Source organism: Seriola aureovittata, chromosome 5, assembly GCF_021018895.1.
Source record: "Seriola aureovittata isolate HTS-2021-v1 ecotype China chromosome 5, ASM2101889v1, whole genome shotgun sequence".
Taxonomy (NCBI): Eukaryota; Metazoa; Chordata; class Actinopteri; order Carangiformes; family Carangidae; genus Seriola; species Seriola aureovittata.
The window spans coordinates 26,200,186-26,220,502 of record NC_079368.1 but is presented as its reverse complement, the minus strand read 5'-3'; the positions used below and the strand labels follow the sequence as shown (position 1 = coordinate 26,220,502).

Sequence of the window (20,317 nt, the reverse complement as noted above, 5' to 3'; positions counted from 1 at the left end):
AGGGATCAAACAAGATACAATAGTAAGGTATAAAAATTCCAAAAAAGATCTTAGTATAGTATGGAAGAAAAATGCCAAAAAACGCCGTAGTATAGTATGGCACAAAATGTCACATAAACCTCATGGTATGGCAAGGCATGAGACGAAATAATATAATTAAGCACAAAAATGCCTGAAAACCTCAAAGTATAGTATGGCAGAAAAATGCCAAAAAACATCATAGTATAGTATGGTATAAAATGTCAAAAATACATCAATTTATATTAAGGCATAAAAGGTCATAAAAACGTCATAGTATGGTCAGGCATCAAACGAGATAGTATAGTAAGGCATAAAAATTCCAAAAAAGATCTTAGTATAGTATGGCACAAAAATGCAAAAAAACGTCATAGTATAGTATGGCATAAAATGTCAAAAATACATCATAGTATATGATTGTATAAAATGTCATAAAAACATCATAGTATGGCAAGGCATGAGAAGAAATAATATAATTAATCATAACAATGCCAAAAAACGCCATAGTATAGTATGGCAGAAAAATGCCAAAAATACATCACAGTATATTAAGGCATAAAAGGTCATAAAAACGTCATAGTATGGTCAGGCATCAAACGAGATAGTATAGTAAGGCATAAAAATTCCAAAAAAGATCTTACTATAGTATGGCACAAAAATGCAAAAAAACGTCATAGTATAGTATGGCATAAAATGTCAAAAATACATCATAGTATATTATTGTATAAAATGTCATAAAAACATCAGAGTATGGCAAGGCATGAGACGAAATAATCTAATTAGGCGTAAAAATGCCAAAAAACGTCATAGTATAGTATGGTATAAAATGTCAAAAATACATAAATTTATATTAAGGCATAAAAGGTCATAAAAACGTCATAGTATGGTCAGGCATCAAACCAGATAGTATAGTAAGGCATAAAAATTCCAAAAAAGATCTTAGTATAGTATGGCACAAAAATGCAAAAAAACGTCATAGTATAGTATGGCATAAAATGTCAAAAATACATCATAGTATATTATTGTATAAAATGTCATAAAAACATCATAGTATGGCAAGACATCAAACGAGATTGTATAATAAGGCATAAAAATGACAAAAAACATGTAAGTATAGTATATCATAAAAAATGCCAAAAAACGTCATAGTATATTATTATATAAAATGTCATAAAAACATCATAGTATGGCAAGGCACGAGACGAAATAATCTAATTAGGCGTAAAAATGCCAAAAAACGTCATAGTATAGTATGGCATAAAATGTCAAAAATACATCAATTTATATTAAGGCATAAAAGGTCATAAAAATGTCATAGTATGGTCAGGCATCAAACGAGATAGTATAGGAAGGCATAAAAATTCCAAAAAAGATCTTAGTATAGTATGGCATAAAATGTCAAAAATACATCATACTATATTAAGGCATAAAATGTCATAAAAACATCATAGTATGGCAAGGCATGAGACGAAATAATCTAGTTAGGCGCAAAAATGCCAAAAAACATCATAGTATAGTATGGTATAAAATGTCAAAAATACATCAATTTATATTAAGGCATAAAAGGTCATAAAAACGTCATAGTATGGTCAGGCATCAAACGAGATAGTATAGTAAGGCATAAAAATTCCAAAAAAGATCTTAGCATAGTATGGCACAAATATGCAAAAAAAACGTCATAGTATAGTATGGCATAAAATGTCAAAAATACATCATAGTATATTATTGTATAAAATGTCATAAAAACATCATAGTATGGCAAGGCATGAGACGAAATAATCTAATTAGGCGTAAAAATGCCAAAAAACGTCATAGTATGGTCAGGCATCAAACGAGATAGTATAATAAGGCATAAAAATGACAAAAAACATGTAAGTATAGTATATCATAAAAAATGCCAAAAAACGTCATAGTATAGTATGGCATAAGTACGCATAAAACGTCAAAAATACATCATACTATATTAAGGTATAAAAAGTTGTAAAAACATCATAGTATGGTCAGGGATCAAACAAGATACAATAGTAAGGTATAAAAATTCCAAAAAAGATCTTAGTATAGTGTGGAAGAAAAATGCCAAAAAACGTCATAGTATAGTATTGCATAAAATGTCAAAAATACATCAATTTATATTAAGGCATAAAAGGTCATAAAAACGTCATAGTATGGTCAGGCATCAAACGAGATAGTATAGTAAGGCATAAAAATGCCAAAAAAGATCTTAGTATAGTATGGCAGAAAAATGCCAAAAAACACCATAGTATAGTATGGCATAAAATGTCAAAAATATATCAATTTATATTAAGGCATAAAAGGTCATAAAAACGTCATAGTATGGTCAGGCATCAAATGAGATAGTATAGTAAGGTATAAAAATGCCAAAAAACATGTAAGTATAGTATAGCAGAAAAATGCCAAAAAACGTCATGGTATTATATTTCATAAAACGTCAAAAATACATAAATTTATATTAAGGCATAAAATGTCATAGAAACGTCATAGTATGGCAAGGCATGAGACGAAATAATCTAATTAGGCATAAAAATGCCAAAAAACGTCATAGTATAGTATGGCATAAGTACGCATAAAACGTCAAAAATACATCATACTATATTAAGGTATAAAAAGTTGTAAAAACATCATAGTATGGTCAGGGATCAAACAAGATACAATAGTAAGGTATAAAAATTCCAAAAAAGATCTTAGTATAGTATGGAAGAAAAATGCCAAAAAACGCCGTAGTATAGTATGGCACAAAATGTCACATAAACCTCATGGTATGGCAAGGCATGAGACGAAATAATATAATTAAGCACAAAAATGCCTGAAAACCTCAAAGTATAGTATGGCAGAAAAATGCCAAAAAACATCATAGTATAGTATGGTATAAAATGTCAAAAATACATCAATTTATATTAAGGCATAAAAGGTCATAAAAACGTCATAGTATGGTCAGGCATCAAACGAGATAGTATAGTAAGGCATAAAAATTCCAAAAAAGATCTTAGTATAGTATGGCACAAAAATGCAAAAAAACGTCATAGTATAGTATGGCATAAAATGTCAAAAATACATCATAGTATATGATTGTATAAAATGTCATAAAAACATCATAGTATGGCAAGGCATGAGAAGAAATAATATAATTAATCATAACAATGCCAAAAAACGCCATAGTATAGTATGGCAGAAAAATGCCAAAAATACATCACAGTATATTAAGGCATAAAAGGTCATAAAAATGTCATAGTATGGTCAGGCATCAAACAAGATAGTATAGAAAGGCATAAAAAATTACATAGTATAACAAGGCATAAAAAGTCACAAAAACATCATAGTATAGTCAGTTATAACAACGACAGTATAGTAAGGCATAAAAAGCCATAAAAACAACATAGTATAGCATTGCATAAAAAATCCTAAAAACGTCATATTATTGTAAGGAATAAAACGTCACAAAAATGTCATAGTATAGTAAGGCATAAAAAGTCATAGAATAGTATGTCATAAAGTCATAGTATACTGAGGAATAAAATGTTATTGTGGGGCTGGACATGGTTGGCATGCAGCTGCAGGAGAGAGACAGGGCTGTGGAGAGGGCTGATGAGAGCAGTACCTGGTGAGTTGATTGATCAGCTGCTGCATGTTAATGAGTTTCTTCCCTTTTTTGATGCAGCAGCGTGCTGGAACGAACAGGACTGACACAAGAAGCAAACAGTGAAAAGCGGCCACAACAAGCCATGAGAAAATGCTGTGTGATTAAGTGAATTGAAGTTTGTGCGCCAAAGAGAGCCAGCAAATGAAGACAAGTTTAACTTGAAAGCATGTTTGTGTGTGTACAGTCCTCACAATAAAAAGAATTGTTTTTGTCTATTGTCTGGTCAGTCTGTGTGCTGGGGAACTCACAGTGGCAGTGAGTCCTGCTACAGTCATAGTATGGTAAGGCATAAAAAGTCATAGTATAGTCAGTCACAAAGTTATAGTATAGTGAGGCATAAAAAGTCATAAAAACGTCATATTATAGTAAGGCATAAAACGTCATAAAAAAGTCATAGTTTAGTAAGGCATAAAAATTTCATAGTATACTAAGGCATGAAACGTCAAAATACATCATAGTGTATTAAGGCATAAAAGGTCATAAAAACATCATAGTATTTTCAGGCATCAAACGAGATAGTATAGTAAGGCATAAAAATGAAAAAAAAGATCTTAGTATAGGATGGTAGAAAAATACCAAAAAAATGTCATAGTATAGTATTGCATAAAATGTCAAAAATACATCAATTTATATTAAGGCATAAAAGGTCATAAAAACGTGATAGTATGGTCAGGCATCAAACGAGATAGTATAGTAAGGCATAAAAATGCCAAAAAAGATCTTAGTATAGTATGGCGTAAAAATGCCAAAAAACGTCATAGTATAGTATGGCATAAAATGTCAAAAATACATCAATTTAGTTGTAATGAACATGAGATGGCTAAAAAGCACGAGCTTCCGTAATATGATATCTGCCCTTTGATACACTCAACTAATTTACAAGAATGAAATGATTAAAAAACATATTAAAATTTATTCAGGCACACGTTTTCTCCACAGTCAACCCAAATCAATAATGCTGACTCCCTGCTCCCTGGCTGATCCTAATTGCTCGCCCCAACCGCCTTCCCTACGTTGCTCATATTTCCCGGATGTACGTGAAGGCAGCATTAATCACAACGGTAGAGGAGCGCTTGAATTAGTGCCTCACCGGGCAATGATTCATCAGAGGACGGTATCATGAGCGGAAGAAGTCTGGGTTACGATGGTTTGTGAGCAATTGAAAGGGTGAGAGGCTCTTCACGTGTGTGGTGGTTTTAGATTAGATTTAGCCTTTAGTTGAGTGTTTTTTTCAAACCTAGAGTACATTTGACTTTTTTTTTCCAAAAAAAAAAAAAAAAAAAATCCCCTGGTAGTTTTAGCTTCTCGGGCAGTCCCCGGAGTCTGTGGTAGCACAATGACACTGGTGTGTTTTAATCTTGTGCTGGAATAGCGAGACATGTGCGGCAGAAAGGCTGCGTCTCGTCTCGCCTAAAAGCAGCCGGCGGCCGCTCAGCAGCAGCCGGGACCGTCGGGACCGGACATTTTTTGCAAAGACAGACTCCAGACGAAGAAGACGCAACATGTTTGAAGCCTCAGGGATTCCTCTCATCCTGTTGGACATTACCTGCCTCATCCTCGGTATGTAAACCTAATCCTCTGATTTGTTAATCCCTCTTGTTTGTTTCTAAAGTGGGCTACAGACTTTCTTTTACATTATTATCAAACAGAAATGACAGGACCTCTACATGACTGATAGACATATAATATAGGCCTAACGTAGTTGTATAAGCAAATCAATTCAAATGATTCACATAGACGTCATAAAAACACGCATGGGAAGGCTTGAGGTTGAGGGAACCAGGCAGGAAAATGGAAAAAAGGGCAACAAAGTCCCACCCTGTGTATGTGTGTTTTTCCAAGCAAAGCTGTATTTTTAGCTTACTGTTTGGAATGTAATCATAGCAGAGACAAGCAGCAGCAGGACTACAAAATATATCTGACAATGCTCCAGTGATACTGACACAAAAGACATTAAAAAAGATCTGTATCATAGCTTTAATTATTTATTTTAAATCCGAGTTTTGCACTTTTTGGGACAATCCGAGAGTTCAGTTTGATAGCTGCCAGGTTTGATAAAGATTTAGATAGACGCAGCTCCAGACAATCCCTGTGATTAATCTGCATTCACTGTCTTGTGATTGACCTCACTGCTGACTGTACACGAATTTTCTCATTTTGTTTTGGAGCTGGAAGCAACCATGACTAATCTCCCATTACAGCGCCATGTCTTCCTAGGCTAAATCAAAGTTTAGTTTATTTGAAGTCCTTCTTTTATTCTCAGTGAAGTCTAGGTTGTACAGTATGTGCTGCTGTTGTCTTGGCCTGGACACTCCTTTAAAATCAGTAGTAGATGAAGCAGTCCGTTGTAATTTTACTTTACTGATGTAACAGTAGATATACCACCATGTAGAAACACTGCAAGTAAAAGTCCTGGATTCAAAACTGCACTGAAGTAAAAGTACAAAAATACTTTTACTCATCACATGATGACATGATTCAGTTTTTGTTATTTTTCTCAGATGTATCTTAATGTTGGACAGTGAATGGATGTCCTTTTCTTGATAAAAGTTGGAGGACTGTGTAAACACTATAGGGACATTAATGTGTATAAATCCAGGACTTTATAATTTTATACATGACACAGTCTGATATGATGGACTTTCATAAGTATATTAAAATGTTGTTGATAAACTAAACCAAACCAAGCCAAAAAACATAATTCTTTTGCAACAACTGCAGCATAGAGGGGATTTGGAAGTTCTCATGCAGACAATGTGCAATCAATAATTAAATACTTACATATAATCTAATCAAACAAAGAAGCAGTGGATATTATTTAACTGTTATCATACTTCCTCCTACTCATGCTCTTGTCTTTCTTGGTGATTATCTTGGACTCTTTTTTAGGCAGAAGACAGACTCATCCCAGTTGAACTAAATAGTATTTTGAAAGATTAACTGCATGATGAAATGAGCATAATCCATTGATGTAATTTCCACTCAGTTTCATTTCATTCAGAATTTCGAAAGACACCAGTCAGTGTAATTTGCCCTGCAGTAGTTTTAAACAGGCCTTTACAAAGCTCTGTGACTGTGTCATAACTCATTTAGCCTGAAAACAGCAATACCAGTAATCATACTTGGAGAATGCCCAGCAATGCATTACTGACTCCACTTCATCCATACGTCATGTATCTCATCTCAGTTCGGTTTTTCTAATATTCAGAAAAGCTGCAAATGAAACATATTGTGACGGGATGGAAAAAATCTATTTGTAAACACAGCACGTCAGAGCATGTTTTATGTTTTTTGATGGTGATTCCTGGACTGATTAACATTGTACCTTCATTTTTCCACTGTCTAAAGTTAAACATTGAGAATGTTGGCAACAACATTCAGTTGTTGCGTAACTTTATGTCCTTGAGCAAGATAAATTTTGCATGCAACTGATTGAAACCAACAACAGCAATTTCTGAACAGAACTCACCACAAAGGTTTTCACACAGTTACTTCCCCTCTTTCTTAAGAGGGGAGCTTCCTGTGTTATCCTAACATGTCAGGTTTCCTAATGTGACTAAATAATAATAACATAAGCATTGTGTAATAGTAGCAGTGGCTCATCAGCCTGACTCACATGAGTATTTACAGTTACTTGTGTAGCATGATGTACATTTTGATGATATGAAGTGGAAGACAAGCTGAAATCTGTCAATGAGGTGTCATTTATAAACATTATCTGCCTCTCTTCATTTTAACAGTTGGACTTCCATTTTTTATCCTCACCCCACAACACAACCCTTTCAAACGGGGTTTCTTCTGTAATGATGAGTCCATCAGATACCCTCTTAAAGAGGACACAATATCCTACCAGCTGCTGGGAGGAGTCATGATCCCCTTCACACTGATCGTGGTAAGTCAACAGTCTGCTACATCCGAAAGACCTTTAAATGTCACTGCAAAAAGAAGTTCAGCTGTATTGTTTGTCATCTTGAATTTGGCCAAGCAGTGTGACTGTTTGCTTGAGAAAAGGTTACTATTGTTATTGTTCTTCTGTTACAGATCGTATGTGGCGAGTGCCTTTCTGTTTACTTGTCTCGCATCAAGAACCAGTCTTTAGGGACAAAGTATGTGGCGTGTGTCTACAAAGCTGTTGGGAGCTATGTATTTGGAGCTGCTGCCAGCCAGTCTCTGACAGACATAGCAAAGTACTCCATCGGTCGACTGCGGCCAAACTTCCTGGCTGTATGCAAACCAGTCTGGGATCGCATCAACTGCAAAGCTGGTGGATACATTGAGAACTTCACCTGCAATGGAGAGAAGTTCCTGGTAGATGAGGCCAGGTAATGGTCCTGAGCATGAAATCCGCAAGAGCATTATAAGCATTGTGTAACAGTTGCAGTGGGTAATCTCACTGGGTGGATCCTGGTAATCCAATGACTGAATATAAAGATGGACGACATGACAACTCCTTGAAAGTGAAGCCAAAACTCTTGATTACCCCCTGGTGGCTGGCTGCAGTATAGGTCATAAACGACCTCCACATTAGTGGAGCACAAATTAGCCAAAGTATAGGTCAAATAAATTTCTCCCAAAGATGGTTTCCATCATTTTAGCTAGTTCTTATTACACTGATGTATATTCAAGTGTTCATTTTTCTGATAAGTTTGGTTTTAATTAGTTATTTGAACGACAGCTGTGATTGACTCGCAGTTGAGTCGGGCTGGTGTATTGGCGGGGCCTCAATACCGCGGCTCCACACTCTGATCCCTACTGTGCAGACTCTGCCTCCGAACGACGTCACCAGCGCAAAATGGCAGCGCCTGTGTCCGGGTATTTTGGCTTTGTTTTTGTACATTGGGAGGAAGTGGAGACGCGTCGTCCATCTTTATCTACTGTCATTGGGATAATCCAAGAGTGCCCAGTTGCTTGCAGTACAATGTATATCAGCACGGTAGAGTGTGATTTTGATAGATCTTGCATTTTGTCATGAAAAGTGACTTGATTAAGGTGACTGCCTAATTTCATTCAATATCTCTTGTTTGTCTTTTGTAGACTGTCGTTCTACTCTGGCCACTCATCCTTCTCTATGTACTGCATGCTGTTCCTTGTAGTAAGTACATATTTTCCTCTTTAAAAACACTCTATAGCCAAAATTTGACTTACATACGAGTAGCAGAAATGCTCAAAAAATGTAAATTCTAATATATAGCTTTGACCTATCTACTTTACTGTCTATACCTGGTTTCATGAGCTAATAAATAAAAACATCTAACTACATAAGTCTTTTCAGCAAGGGTATTAGCTCCCAACATGGACCATGGCTTTTTTGTTTCTAATGTTGATTCATTTTCTCCCTCTTACTGTAGCTATACATTCAAGCCAGACTGAAGTCAGAATGGGCGAGGCTTCTGCGTCCCACCATCCAATTCTTCCTGATTGCAACTGCTGTGTATGTGGGTCTATCCCGGGTGTCTGACTACAAACATCACTGGAGTGACGTGCTTGCTGGCCTCCTGCAAGGGGGTCTAGTGGCTATTTTCACAGTAAGTTTAATTTAAAGGTCTATTCGGATAATAGCAAAGCAAGGCCCTGAATTCTTATGCAGCATTACCACAATATGCAATTGAAAAAGTCAAATAAATTTATTTAGAAAACATATTCAGAAAGAACTCATTGACCATGTTTGCTTTTAAAAAGATGTTAAATCCCTGAGCATGCAGTTTTACACTTTTGTTTCCCCCTGAGTAGCTTTAAGGTTAGAAAATCATCTTACTGTGTCCCACACTGTCTAACACTGTTATATGAATAATAATTACAGTAAAATGAATTCCATTGTTTTTTTTGCAGGTGTTCTGTGTGTCCAACTTCTTTGAACAGCCAGTGGACGCGGTGATATCCCAGGAGGAAGAAGCCTCACCAACCAGTTTAGGGGAAAACCCTTCCACTTTGAACCACTATGGTAGCACTGACTGAATCTGAGGCCTGAAAGACAATTCTGTATAGGGCCTCTGTCACTTAAAATGGCCAGAGAGGACCTAAAACACATCAATGAACTGCAAGTCTTCCATATTAACTGCTGGCTGTTCCTGTGCATTTAATCAACACAGTTTACCCCGTGGAACCAACGCTGGAGCCTGCAGGCCTAACCTGCTACCTTTGGTGTGGTCAGTAAACTTTGATTACAGCAAGAAAGTGTACTACATAAAACCGTGTTTGCACTTTACTGAGATATAAAGAAGCAGAAGTTTCTGACAGGTTTTTGGCTAAATACAATTTAATACAGTTAATTATGGAATGACAAAACAAAATACAGTTGTGCATGTTGGGTTGAACTTAGAGGAAAAAAAGCATTTTACAGTGTAAGCTCGTTGGAAATGTGGTTTCCAGTGTATATTGGTCTGATGTTGCCATTTTGAATGAATGAAATTCCTTTTGCCCAGAATATAATGAGCGTCTGTGTGCGCACTGCAAGCAGGCTTGTAGAGAGCCTGGCACCTGTGAATAAGAAAACCTGGACTGTCCTTAAACTTAAAATGGAGCCTGAACTCATAAATAATATATTTTATGTTAAATTCTTCGCCTTAGTCAGATTGCTGCTACCTGCTGTTGTGTCCCATACCTGATGTTATTTTATTGTTATGTATGGAAAATACAGTGAATTCACTTTTGTTTGTTTTTACTATTTGTATGAAGCTCTATATGTTTTTGTCCATGCAAAAGCTTTAAACAGTATTGTTTAGAGCAGGACTGGGGAAAAAAATGAGACAAATAAAGTGAGCTCCATTTTGCTACTTTGATACAAATGAGAGAAATGATTCCTGCGTGTTTTGTCTGTAGAGAATACAAGGCATATATAATGAAAGTGAATGGTAAAAGGTTCCCGTTTTACATAATGTGTAGACTCATTTGCCGCAGTAGAATCATTTGATTTGTGTTTTTCCAGTAAATACACAGACTGCAGAGTCAGGTATTTAGGCAAGGAAGAGAAACCAAGAGTGTGAATCAGAAACCAAACTGTCTCAGAAATGCAGACCTGAAAGAAAGGTTTTACCAAACAAAACCGCACTTTCAGTGGCTTTGTTTGTGTAGACAGACCACAAGCATGTAAATGTAAGGACACCCCCTCTGACGTCAGTGGAAAAACGTGTTTGTTTGTTATCATGGGTATCATGCATATGAAGGTTAAGCACCAGTTAGCACATTAACAAACAGACTAGCATCGCAGACTCTCGCTGCTTCTAAGGTCACCTCGTCTTCACCCACGGAAAGTCCTCAGCAGAGAGGCGCTGATCCTTGGCTGTGACTGCCCGGGTTAAGAATCTGCTTTAGACTTTAAATCCTATTAAAGTGGCTGAGAGATCAAGGCTAAAGAGAAGTTTAACACAGCGACAACAACAATAAAGCACACTGATCAATTTCAACTTTAGTTTATCAACTATCTGTAGCTGTTTGGTCCTAAATCTTCATTTGCCTCAGACAGCTATTGTCTAGCTTGATTAGCAGTGAACTGATTACAGGGAACCTAAATTCTACTAAAATATAAATCATCCATCATGAAACACTTTTAATAAAAGATTACCTAAAGATAAAGCTTGAACATGGCTATTTGCACAGTATTTAAAAGATGTCTGTCAATATTTGCTTGGTCAAAGATATGACAAAATGGTGGCTATAACAACTTTAACAGTAACTTTTGTGGAACGCAGAAAAGGTTGAATGTTCAACTTAAAGTTATGGTAGTGATGTTCAAAATACTTGATTTCATTTGTAGGTATAACTAACATACTACTAACCTGGTCCCATTTCCCATTTCAGTCTCTAACTTCAACTTGAAGACGAACTCCAAACTGCTCCCTGAATATGTGAGCTTTCTTTCACCCTATTGAAACCTCGTCTACCTCGTCTGAAACTCAGGTTTTCCTCAGTTATTTCCATTAAGATTCAGTCACTCACTTGTCGAGCCGGACATTCACAGACAGTCACGCATACATCAACATGTAATTTTCAGGAATGTATTGATGTAACCACTATTGAGCAAATTTGATTAAGTAGCATAAGAGCACTTCTTTGTTCACATTTAAGATACATTGTCAAAGGATTTGATGCACAGTGCTGCCACAGAGGAACAGGAATAGGTATTTTGTAGATTCCTTTTCCAGCACAGTACCACTTTCTGATAAGGTGCCATTTACAAACCCTTTCTAAAACGGCTCTATCTATGATTTATGAATTGTTTACTAATGCTTTACAGATGATTTATAAGCCATTAATAAGAACAATTTTTGGGTTGCCAAGTTGTGGAAAATCCATAACTATCACTTAAATTAATATGGTAGACCCTTCCAGTCACAAATTTTACTTAGCCATTAATAAAGGGTAAGGGGCTCCTCAGGCTGTAAAATGCCATCAGAAAAAGTTAGTCAGTGATCTATAAATGTTAAAAAATGATTAGTAAAGGTGGTACAATAATACATCAAATCTGTAGTTATAGTTATTAATAAGCTGTTAGATTGTAGTGCAAATATCCTGTAAACCTTTTCCAGCAACCCAAAAGTTGTTCTTATTGATGGCTTATAACTGATCTATAAAGCATTAGTAAATGACACATTTACCATTAATAAAGTCATTTATGTTCATCTTAAATACAGGGTGACTTATCAGACAATGGTTCCCCAAAGCTTTTTAATTTGAAACTGTAGGTATGCATGCTATGAATAAAGAGATAATAGAGATTGCAAGAAAGTACTTAAAAAAAAAAGAAACTACTACCAAAGTATGTTAAGATGTATCTTTTATATATCACAAACAAGTCTGTTTGGCCAGTGAAAAACTGCGCAGCTTTTACTTTCCAAATGTCTGAAATCTGACCAATCATGTTGCCTGTTGCTCCACAGAGCTCTCTCTTGTTGTCACGCTGACCTCGACAATAGTTGCTATTGAGAGCAGCTCCATTCACTCTCAGTCACATGTTCCACTTTATTGCCAAGCAGTGATGCTGCTGAACAAACAAGCAACTCAGAGTCTAGTGTGCAATGACAGCTTTTAAAGAATTGTGACTGAAACAATTATCTTATTTCACTAATTTAATTTTCTTCACACTATTATGTTCCTTACACACACTTCACTTAAGACAATGACATGATAACCTCATACAGGGATCTGTCTGGCTCCCATGAGACAATAAGAAAAAAAAAAAAGTAAATAATGGATTCAAACAAGGCCCTAAGTGGTCTTGAATTTGGCCTGGGAGAGAGTAAAGTTTAAAGTTTCAGGTGGAATAATCCAGAGAGAAGTACTTGACTTGAATAGCTGTATCTGTCTCACGTTGTTCTTGTATTAGATGACACCAACAAATAGAGATTTTGTACTTCAGGGCCCAATAACAACTGGCAAAATTGGGCTTGGATTTGCAAGACAAATGGTGGGTAGGATTTCATGGTTGGTTGATACTGAGTGACAGTTACATTAGCTGCTAATTCTTGCCATCACAAATGAAATGTTGTTATAAATACATTTCCTATTAAAATGAAGCCTTGTATATAACGTAAGTTGCTAAATTTGACCTCAAACAATTAAAAAAATTATAAATTTTAATATCTAGATAAAATATAATATTTTCAATAAAGTTAACTGCTAACTTTGGCCGCCACAAATCTTTACATCTCAGAATCTCTAATCCTCTACCGTACCATAGTTACCCAGAGGAGGGGTTAAGGTGGGGTTATTTTTTAACCCACCAATTGTTTGATTGTACCTAACCGTTGCGGGTGCCTCTAGCAACTCAGGCCAAATACAGACTCATGTTTAAATAGCTTTTACCAGTTGCAACATTAAGTGATGTACTCATTATTGCATAATAATAATATAATATCCATTATTTTGAAATTGGCCTTTCTGCATGATGAGTAGTTTTAGATTTGGTACTTTATGTATATTATGACAATAATACTTTTACTCATGTAATATTTTTGAATGCATAACTCTTACTTGTAGCAGAGTATTTCTCTACTGTGGTATTGCTATTTTCACTTATGGAAGAGACCTGACTACTTCTTCCACCACTGACGTTTAATCTGAGTGGCTCAGTTTCCTTTGTGGGATCTATCGCCACCTGCTGGACATGAATGGTATAAAAGTTGCACTAAATGATCTTAAGCTGCAGTATATGCTGAAACTGAGCTGAGACTTTCTTTGATAATTGAGTAATTTTTTCAGTTCAGTTTCAGTTTTCAAGCAAAATGACAAAACACTCAACGGTTCCAGCTTCTCAAATGAGGAGTTACTACTAATGTTTCTTTCATTTTAAAATAAATACCTTTAGGTTTTAGATAAATTCTGATGAGCATTTTTTCACTTCATGGACAAAATAACTAGCAATTGAAATAATATAAAGTAATAAGCTTTAGTGATGTCCCTCACTTGTAAATCGCTTTGGATAAAAGCATCTGCCAAATAAGTAAATATAAATTAGTTGCAGCCCTACTTAGACATTCTCAATCATCTTTTACAGAAAAGATACAAGAGCCTCAATTCCTTTTCAAATATATAAAGTGCATAAAAATGCACTGTAAGTTATGGAATGCAATATAGATTTGAAGACGGAGATCAAAACACTATAAATATTCTAAAGGTCTCAACAAGACATAAGACAGGACAATGCAAGATGGATTTGATTTGTGACCGAGTCACTGAATTTATTACCGTAGTATCAAACATGTCACACCATCATCTCAAACATAGTTGAGAAACTAGGCTTACACTTCACTCTTTTCATACTCTGAATACAGTGTAGAACAAACTGATACTTGTCAAGTCAATCTAAACCCATTAATTTATCCTCTTGGACATAATGCTCTTATGAACAACTCATTACAGTAAACAGATGAGTCTTGTATGTGCATTGTTACCTTTACATTTTGGTACAATGAAACAGCCCGACAAAAATTCAAAAATGCATTCGATGTGTTTAAACAAAAGTATTGTTTGTTTTTCTCGCTAGTAATTTTTCTTCTGCCACTGGTGAAATCTGCTCAGAGGGCTCCAACCGAGACACTAAACTTACTGCAGTTAAGCACACAATCAGAACAATTTTACAGCACAGTAGGGTTGTAAAATTTTATTTGGAGAAATCTGTACATGGAGGTTTTGGCCTTCAGTGTGTTCACATATATATATATATGCATTAATGGGGAAACAAACAGGTAGCTCACTGAAGAACAAGACAAGTGCTATCCATTACTCGAAACTGGACAGGAAGGTCAGTACAATCTGCTTCAGTTTAGCGTCTGATGCCTCTGAGATCTTGCCATCAGCCCTGAAATACAAAGCAGGCAAAGTCAAATGAATGTCATTTAAAATCAATAAATACCCATGTTAACTTGTGGGCCAAGTGTCGTGAGAGTCATTCAAAAATATTTCAGCAAAAAAAATAAATGAAATCTCTCACCTGATTGCGGCGAGCAGGTCCTGGTGCTGGCTGAGGATGTGCTGCAGGAAAGCCTTCTCAAACTTTGTGATCTTGCTGGGCTCCATCTTGTCCAAGTGCCCTCTGACACCGGCATAGATGACTGTTACCTGCTCCTCAATGGCCATGGGAGCTGGAGCAAGGTCACAAGAAGTTTAATGGTCTAAATTTGCTTAAAGAGACATGCAATACCAGCCAAACATTTCAATTCTATAATTTCCTCGAAATTTAATTTGTTGCAAAATGTATCGGGAAGAGGAAATTGTAAAAAACAAACAAACAAAAAAAAAAACACTCACAGTACTGTCCTTGCTTCAGCAGTTCAGTGAGCCTGACACCCCTGTTCAGGAGCTGCTGGGTGGCAGCGTCCAGGTCAGAACCGAATTGGGCGAAGGCAGCCACCTCACGGTACTGAGCCAGCTCCAACTTCATGGTACCAGCCACCTATGAGGTAGAAAGAACATCAATATAAAATGTTAGAAAATGTTTGTGACTGTAGCCTCCTACTTGATGAATGCATTTTTAAATTTGAATGTAAAGACTGCAGATGCCTGGTTTTAAAAAACAAGTTTCCAAGCCAGATGTTACCTGCTTCATGGCTCTGGTCTGGGCAGCAGAGCCTACTCTGGACACAGACAGACCCACATTGATAGCGGGACGGATACCCTTGTAGAACAGCTCAGTCTCCAAGAAAATCTGAAGCAAACAGATCAAGATAGCCAGTATAACAATAGCTTTATTCAGAACATATTATGAATGGGGCAAACCACTATCAAGACCAGCTGAGGACAACTTCAAGACAAACCTGTCCATCTGTGATAGAGATGACATTGGTAGGGATGTAGGCAGACACATCACCGGCCTGAGTCTCAATGACGGGGAGGGCAGTGAGGGAGCCGCCACCAAAGTTGTCGTTCATCTTAGCAGCTCTCTCCAGCAGACGGGAGTGCAGGTAGAACACATCACCAGGGTAGGCCTCACGACCAGGAGGACGACGCAGCAGCAGGGACATCTGACGGTAGGCAACGGCCTGATAGAAGGGGAAACGTTAATTGACCGAGGCTGCACTTAAGAATACTGTTTAAATTTCCTTAGTGATACTCAAATATTTTCCAACTTTTGTCGACTATAATTACAGGAAACCTTTATTGAATTTTTTTTTTTTTTTTTTTTTTTTATATAATTGTGATTTCAAGCTACAAATTGAATTTTTGTTGTGTCACTCTCCCACAGCAAACTTATCCTCACCTGCTTGGACAGATCATCATAGATGATCAGGGCATGCTTGCCATTGTCTCTGAAGTACTCTCCCATGGAGCAGCCGGAGTATGGGGCCAGGTACTGCAGGGGGGCAGCATCAGAGGCAGTGGCAGAGACCACAATGGTGTACTTCATGGCATCAGCGTCAGTCAGTCTCTTCACCAGCTGAGCCACAGTGGACCTCTTCTGTCCGATGGCAACATAGATGCAGTACAGCTTCTTCTTCTCATCAGTTCCTTCATTGAAGCGCTTCTGGTTGATGATTGTGTCGATGGCAATGGCGGTTTTGCTGGAGAGTGAAGATGCCCAGTTAGATGAAAGAATATTCATAGCCTTTAAAGCTATAGTCTCTCTTGATTAATGAGTGTGCCCAAACCACAGCAAAAACATTTCCCCATTACAGAGCATTTACCCAGTCTGCCTGTCACCAATGATCAGCTCACGCTGGCCTCGGCCAATGGGCACCAGACTGTCCACAGCCTTGATTCCAGTCTGCATGGGCTCCCTCACAGAGATACGGGGGATGATACCAGGGGCCTTCAGTCCAACACGCCTACGGATCTGGGAGCCAAGGGGACCCTGAGAGAAAAATAATTTTTAAGATTTGCTGTCATATGAATATCTTAAATGGTCAATAAATCTATTCAGTGAAAACAAGCAACAATTCTGATATGCATTCTTTTTTTCTTAAATTGACAGCTGACATTCTATTTTATAACTGGTGTTCAGGTAATCAATATGCAGCTATTAACCTAACTAACTTATCTAACCAGAGAAAAAAAGAGTAAGAATTTTTCAGGTTCTTCATGTGTTGACTCTTTCCCACCACACAAGTGGATGCTTATCAATATGGAGACAGTGGACATTTGTCATTTGGGAAGCTTGTTTTAACCAAGCCTATCCAAGACTGGTATAAATTTTAACAAGAGTTTTTTGTTGATTAACAGACATCAAGTTTAACAATTAGATTCAGTGGTTGAAAGTAAAAAAAACAAAAACTACATAATATGATAATAAATGAAAGACAGTAATGTTTTAACAGCCCCCAGTTAGAAGTCATCTTTAGATCATAATTGAATTTAATCTAGGTTGATTTACTTCTCATTAAAAAAGAAATTATATCTCAAATAACCTTTCCATCAATGGCGTTTCCCAGAGCGTCCACCACGCGGCCGAGCAGCTCCTCACCAACAGGAACATCCACAATGGCACCAGTCCTCTTCACAATGTCACCCTCCTTGATCAGCTTGTCATTACCGAACACCACAACACCAACGTTATCAGGCTCCAAGTTCAGAGACATGCCCTGGAAGAAAAAAAAACGTTTTACAACTTGTTAGCAAATTAATAGTTGCTGTTAGTTTAGCATACAAGGCAAAAATAAAAGACAAGTTCAAGACATTGTGTTGCTTTCAACCTTCATTTCAGGAAAACTTTCTTTTTTGTTGCTTTTTTTGTGCAGAACAGTGTCCTTTTAGACTTACTTTCAGACCAGAGGAGAATTCCACCATCTCTTCTGCCTGGACATTCCTCAGACCGTACACTCTGGCAATACCATCACCAATGGACAGCACACGCCCTGTCTCCTCCAGGTCTGCAGAGGTGTCAGCTCCCATGATCTTCTCCTCCAGGATGGAAGACACCTCGGCTGTGCCTGTGAAAAAGAAGACATACAATATGAAACTTCATTCATTCATGAAAATTATGCAACAAAATCTTGTCTTGGGCGAGATTAATTCTAATTTAAAAAAAGGGAAAAACTAAAGGAAAGAGATCTCTTTACAAGTATCTGGATATGAACCTTGAAAACAATTCGATTTTGTTCATAACAGCATAATTTATAAACTATCTGCATAATGTCCTATTTATACCATGTATTCCAGTATAAATCATACTGCCTGATCAGACATTTAGCCCATTAGACTTCAATCCCATTACACTACATTCTGGTGTCTGTATACCCATATATTTACATTTACAATGTGAACAAATGTTAACTGTTTGTGTATAATCCATAATCTTTATCTGTATCAGCCTATTTTGTACGGTTAAATCTGGACATTTCTTGCCTCCCAGGTTAATCCATTTATCTTGTGGTTTTAACCTTTTGGTTGTATGGTGCAGCTACAATATATGTTTCTCCCTTTGGATAAATAAAGTATCCATTACTATGATACACCATAACTTCAACTTTATGGCCATATTGGAGGCCGCAATTTGTGATGCTGTTGAATTGTATTATATGCATTATAAGTGCAAGTGTTTCTATTATGTTGTCGACCCACTTTAGAACAAAAGGGTAGGCTAAATAAAATACATCATTACATGTAATGTAGTTCAACAGAAACACAAAATACACTATACGAAAATTATTACACAGAATCAACACCTTTCTGAAACAGTTTCAACACCAACTGAACATTACAACCATCATGAAGCTAGGATTTATTGCAGGACTCCTGTGTTAGACTACATTACTTTTCGCTAGGTGTTCCTAAAAACGGCTGTTTAAAAGGGAATACTGTGCAGCTGGTTTGTCTTGTCAATGACTTTCGACAAGTACACCTGCGAACGGCTCTTCTGTGAATCTGACATTGCAGTCACCAAGAAAGGCTCAGGGAAACATAGTATCATCAATGACCTTCATCAATCACCTTTGGATGCTGAACAGAAGTGAAGGATAAAGTTTCTGTCATTTTGTTTTTGGCTTTCTCACCTGTCTTCTGCAGCCATGGTCTGTGTGTGTGGAGGTGGTTGACCCCAACGCAGGCGGCCGGTACAGTCTTGGACACCTGTGCTCAAGTAGAGTTCAGAGTAAATTAAACGTAGATTGCAAGTAAAACTGCACTGAACATATCTGCAGCGACCATTTCTAAAACCAAAGTCCACTTTAATAGCGGAGCTGGTGTAGATTTCTGCGGCGGGGAAGACATCCGCTGTCAGACTTTCTGACCTTCAAAGCGTGGCTGAATGAGCCGTTAGCTGGCAGCTAGCATTAGCTTGCGTGCTAACTTTAGCGTTGCTTGCTGCAGTACGAAGACTGACGCTTCACAAGGACAACTTACACAAACACGTTTAAATAAACAATTTCAAGATTGTTAGCACGAAATATGAACGAGGACAGATTAGTAGCGTTTTGAGTCGCATTCATACGTGGATGACAAGTTAGCTAGGGGCCTGTGTCGTTAACATTACCCTTCACGCCCACAAGGTTCACACTGATGATAAACAAACTTCCTGCATCTTCCATATAAATTGTTTAAGTAAAATACTTACAAATCCAGCCCTTCTTGGCAGGGTTCTGGCCAAAGCTGCTGCAACTCTCACGGATAGCATTTTGTCGGGTTGCTAATGACCTGTCCTCCACCGCTGCCCGTGGGTGAATGTAATGGCTGAATGGACTCTTCTTCTATTTATGTGACACTGAAGTAAAATTTCCTTCTTTACGACTCAACTCTGCCACCTGTCGCCAGGGAGATGACACTGGCCGCTATATTTTTTACCTTACCTAGAACTTTATTTTGGACAAACCTGGGCCCACATTTAGACTATAAACTACTTAAGTTTAAAAACTATTTATCAAACTTATTCTTACTTGAAAATGCTCATAAACACTTTTTTTTAAATTTATTCATTTCTTTGAACATTAAAAGATATAATTGTGCATGAAAGGTAGGAAAGTACAAGCTTATACAAAGACCTCTCATAAAAACTCAAGGCAAGATAAACAGAACTACATTAAATAAAAATAATAAGGGACTTCTACGAAATAAAGGACCACAGTAGGAAAAAATACTATACATAATAATTATTTCTCATTCCAAATGTCCAACAGGCAACACTGTAATTGGGAAATCTGTTTTAAGCTGTTACTTGAAAGAGGGCGGTACGGTGAAGCAATGGTTGCACTGTTGCCTCACAGCAAGAAGGTCCTA

The 20,317-nt window shown here is 37.0% G+C and overlaps 2 protein-coding genes across 2 annotated transcripts; one reads left to right on the top strand and one right to left on the bottom strand.

Moving 5' to 3' along the window:
• The first annotated feature begins 4,741 nt into the window (after positions 1-4,741).
• On the top strand, positions 4,742-10,461 carry LOC130168937 (phospholipid phosphatase 1-like). The gene is made up of 6 exons (XM_056375296.1): positions 4,742-5,236; positions 7,417-7,568; positions 7,718-7,998; positions 8,711-8,768; positions 9,025-9,201; positions 9,506-10,461. The coding sequence occupies exons 1-6, from the start codon at positions 5,179-5,181 to the stop codon at positions 9,629-9,631; spliced, it is 852 nt and encodes a 283-aa protein (XP_056231271.1). The 5' UTR covers positions 4,742-5,178; the 3' UTR covers positions 9,632-10,461.
• A 4,298-nt stretch (positions 10,462-14,759) lies between these two features.
• LOC130170084 (ATP synthase subunit alpha, mitochondrial-like) lies at positions 14,760-19,812 on the bottom strand. Its single transcript, XM_056377210.1, has 11 exons — positions 19,659-19,812; positions 19,099-19,174; positions 17,867-18,036; positions 17,515-17,688; positions 16,795-16,961; positions 16,371-16,671; positions 15,928-16,152; positions 15,711-15,818; positions 15,422-15,566; positions 15,105-15,255; positions 14,760-14,972 (listed from the first exon to the last, which is right to left on the bottom strand). The coding sequence occupies exons 1-11, from the start codon at positions 19,716-19,718 to the stop codon at positions 14,894-14,896; spliced, it is 1,656 nt and encodes a 551-aa protein (XP_056233185.1). The 5' UTR covers positions 19,719-19,812; the 3' UTR covers positions 14,760-14,893.
• Between the last annotated feature and the right edge of the window lie 505 nt (positions 19,813-20,317).

Excerpts from the sequence above, each read along its gene's own strand:
- LOC130168937 (XM_056375296.1), top strand. The coding sequence starts at position 5,179 with ATGTTTGAAGCCTCAGGGATTCCTCTCATCCTGTTGGACATTACCTGC. Across the intron at positions 5,237-7,416 it reads CATTACCTGCCTCATCCTCG|TTGGACTTCCATTTTTTATC; the intron begins GTATGTAAACCT and ends TCATTTTAACAG. Across the intron at positions 7,569-7,717 it reads TCCCCTTCACACTGATCGTG|ATCGTATGTGGCGAGTGCCT; the intron begins GTAAGTCAACAG and ends CTTCTGTTACAG.
- LOC130170084 (XM_056377210.1), bottom strand. The coding sequence starts at position 19,718 with ATGCTATCCGTGAGAGTTGCAGCAGCTTTGGCCAGAACCCTGCCAAGA. Across the intron at positions 17,689-17,866 it reads AATTCTCCTCTGGTCTGAAA|GGCATGTCTCTGAACTTGGA; the intron begins GTAAGTCTAAAA and ends TTTTTCTTCCAG. Across the intron at positions 15,567-15,710 it reads AGACCAGAGCCATGAAGCAG|GTGGCTGGTACCATGAAGTT; the intron begins GTAACATCTGGC and ends TCTACCTCATAG.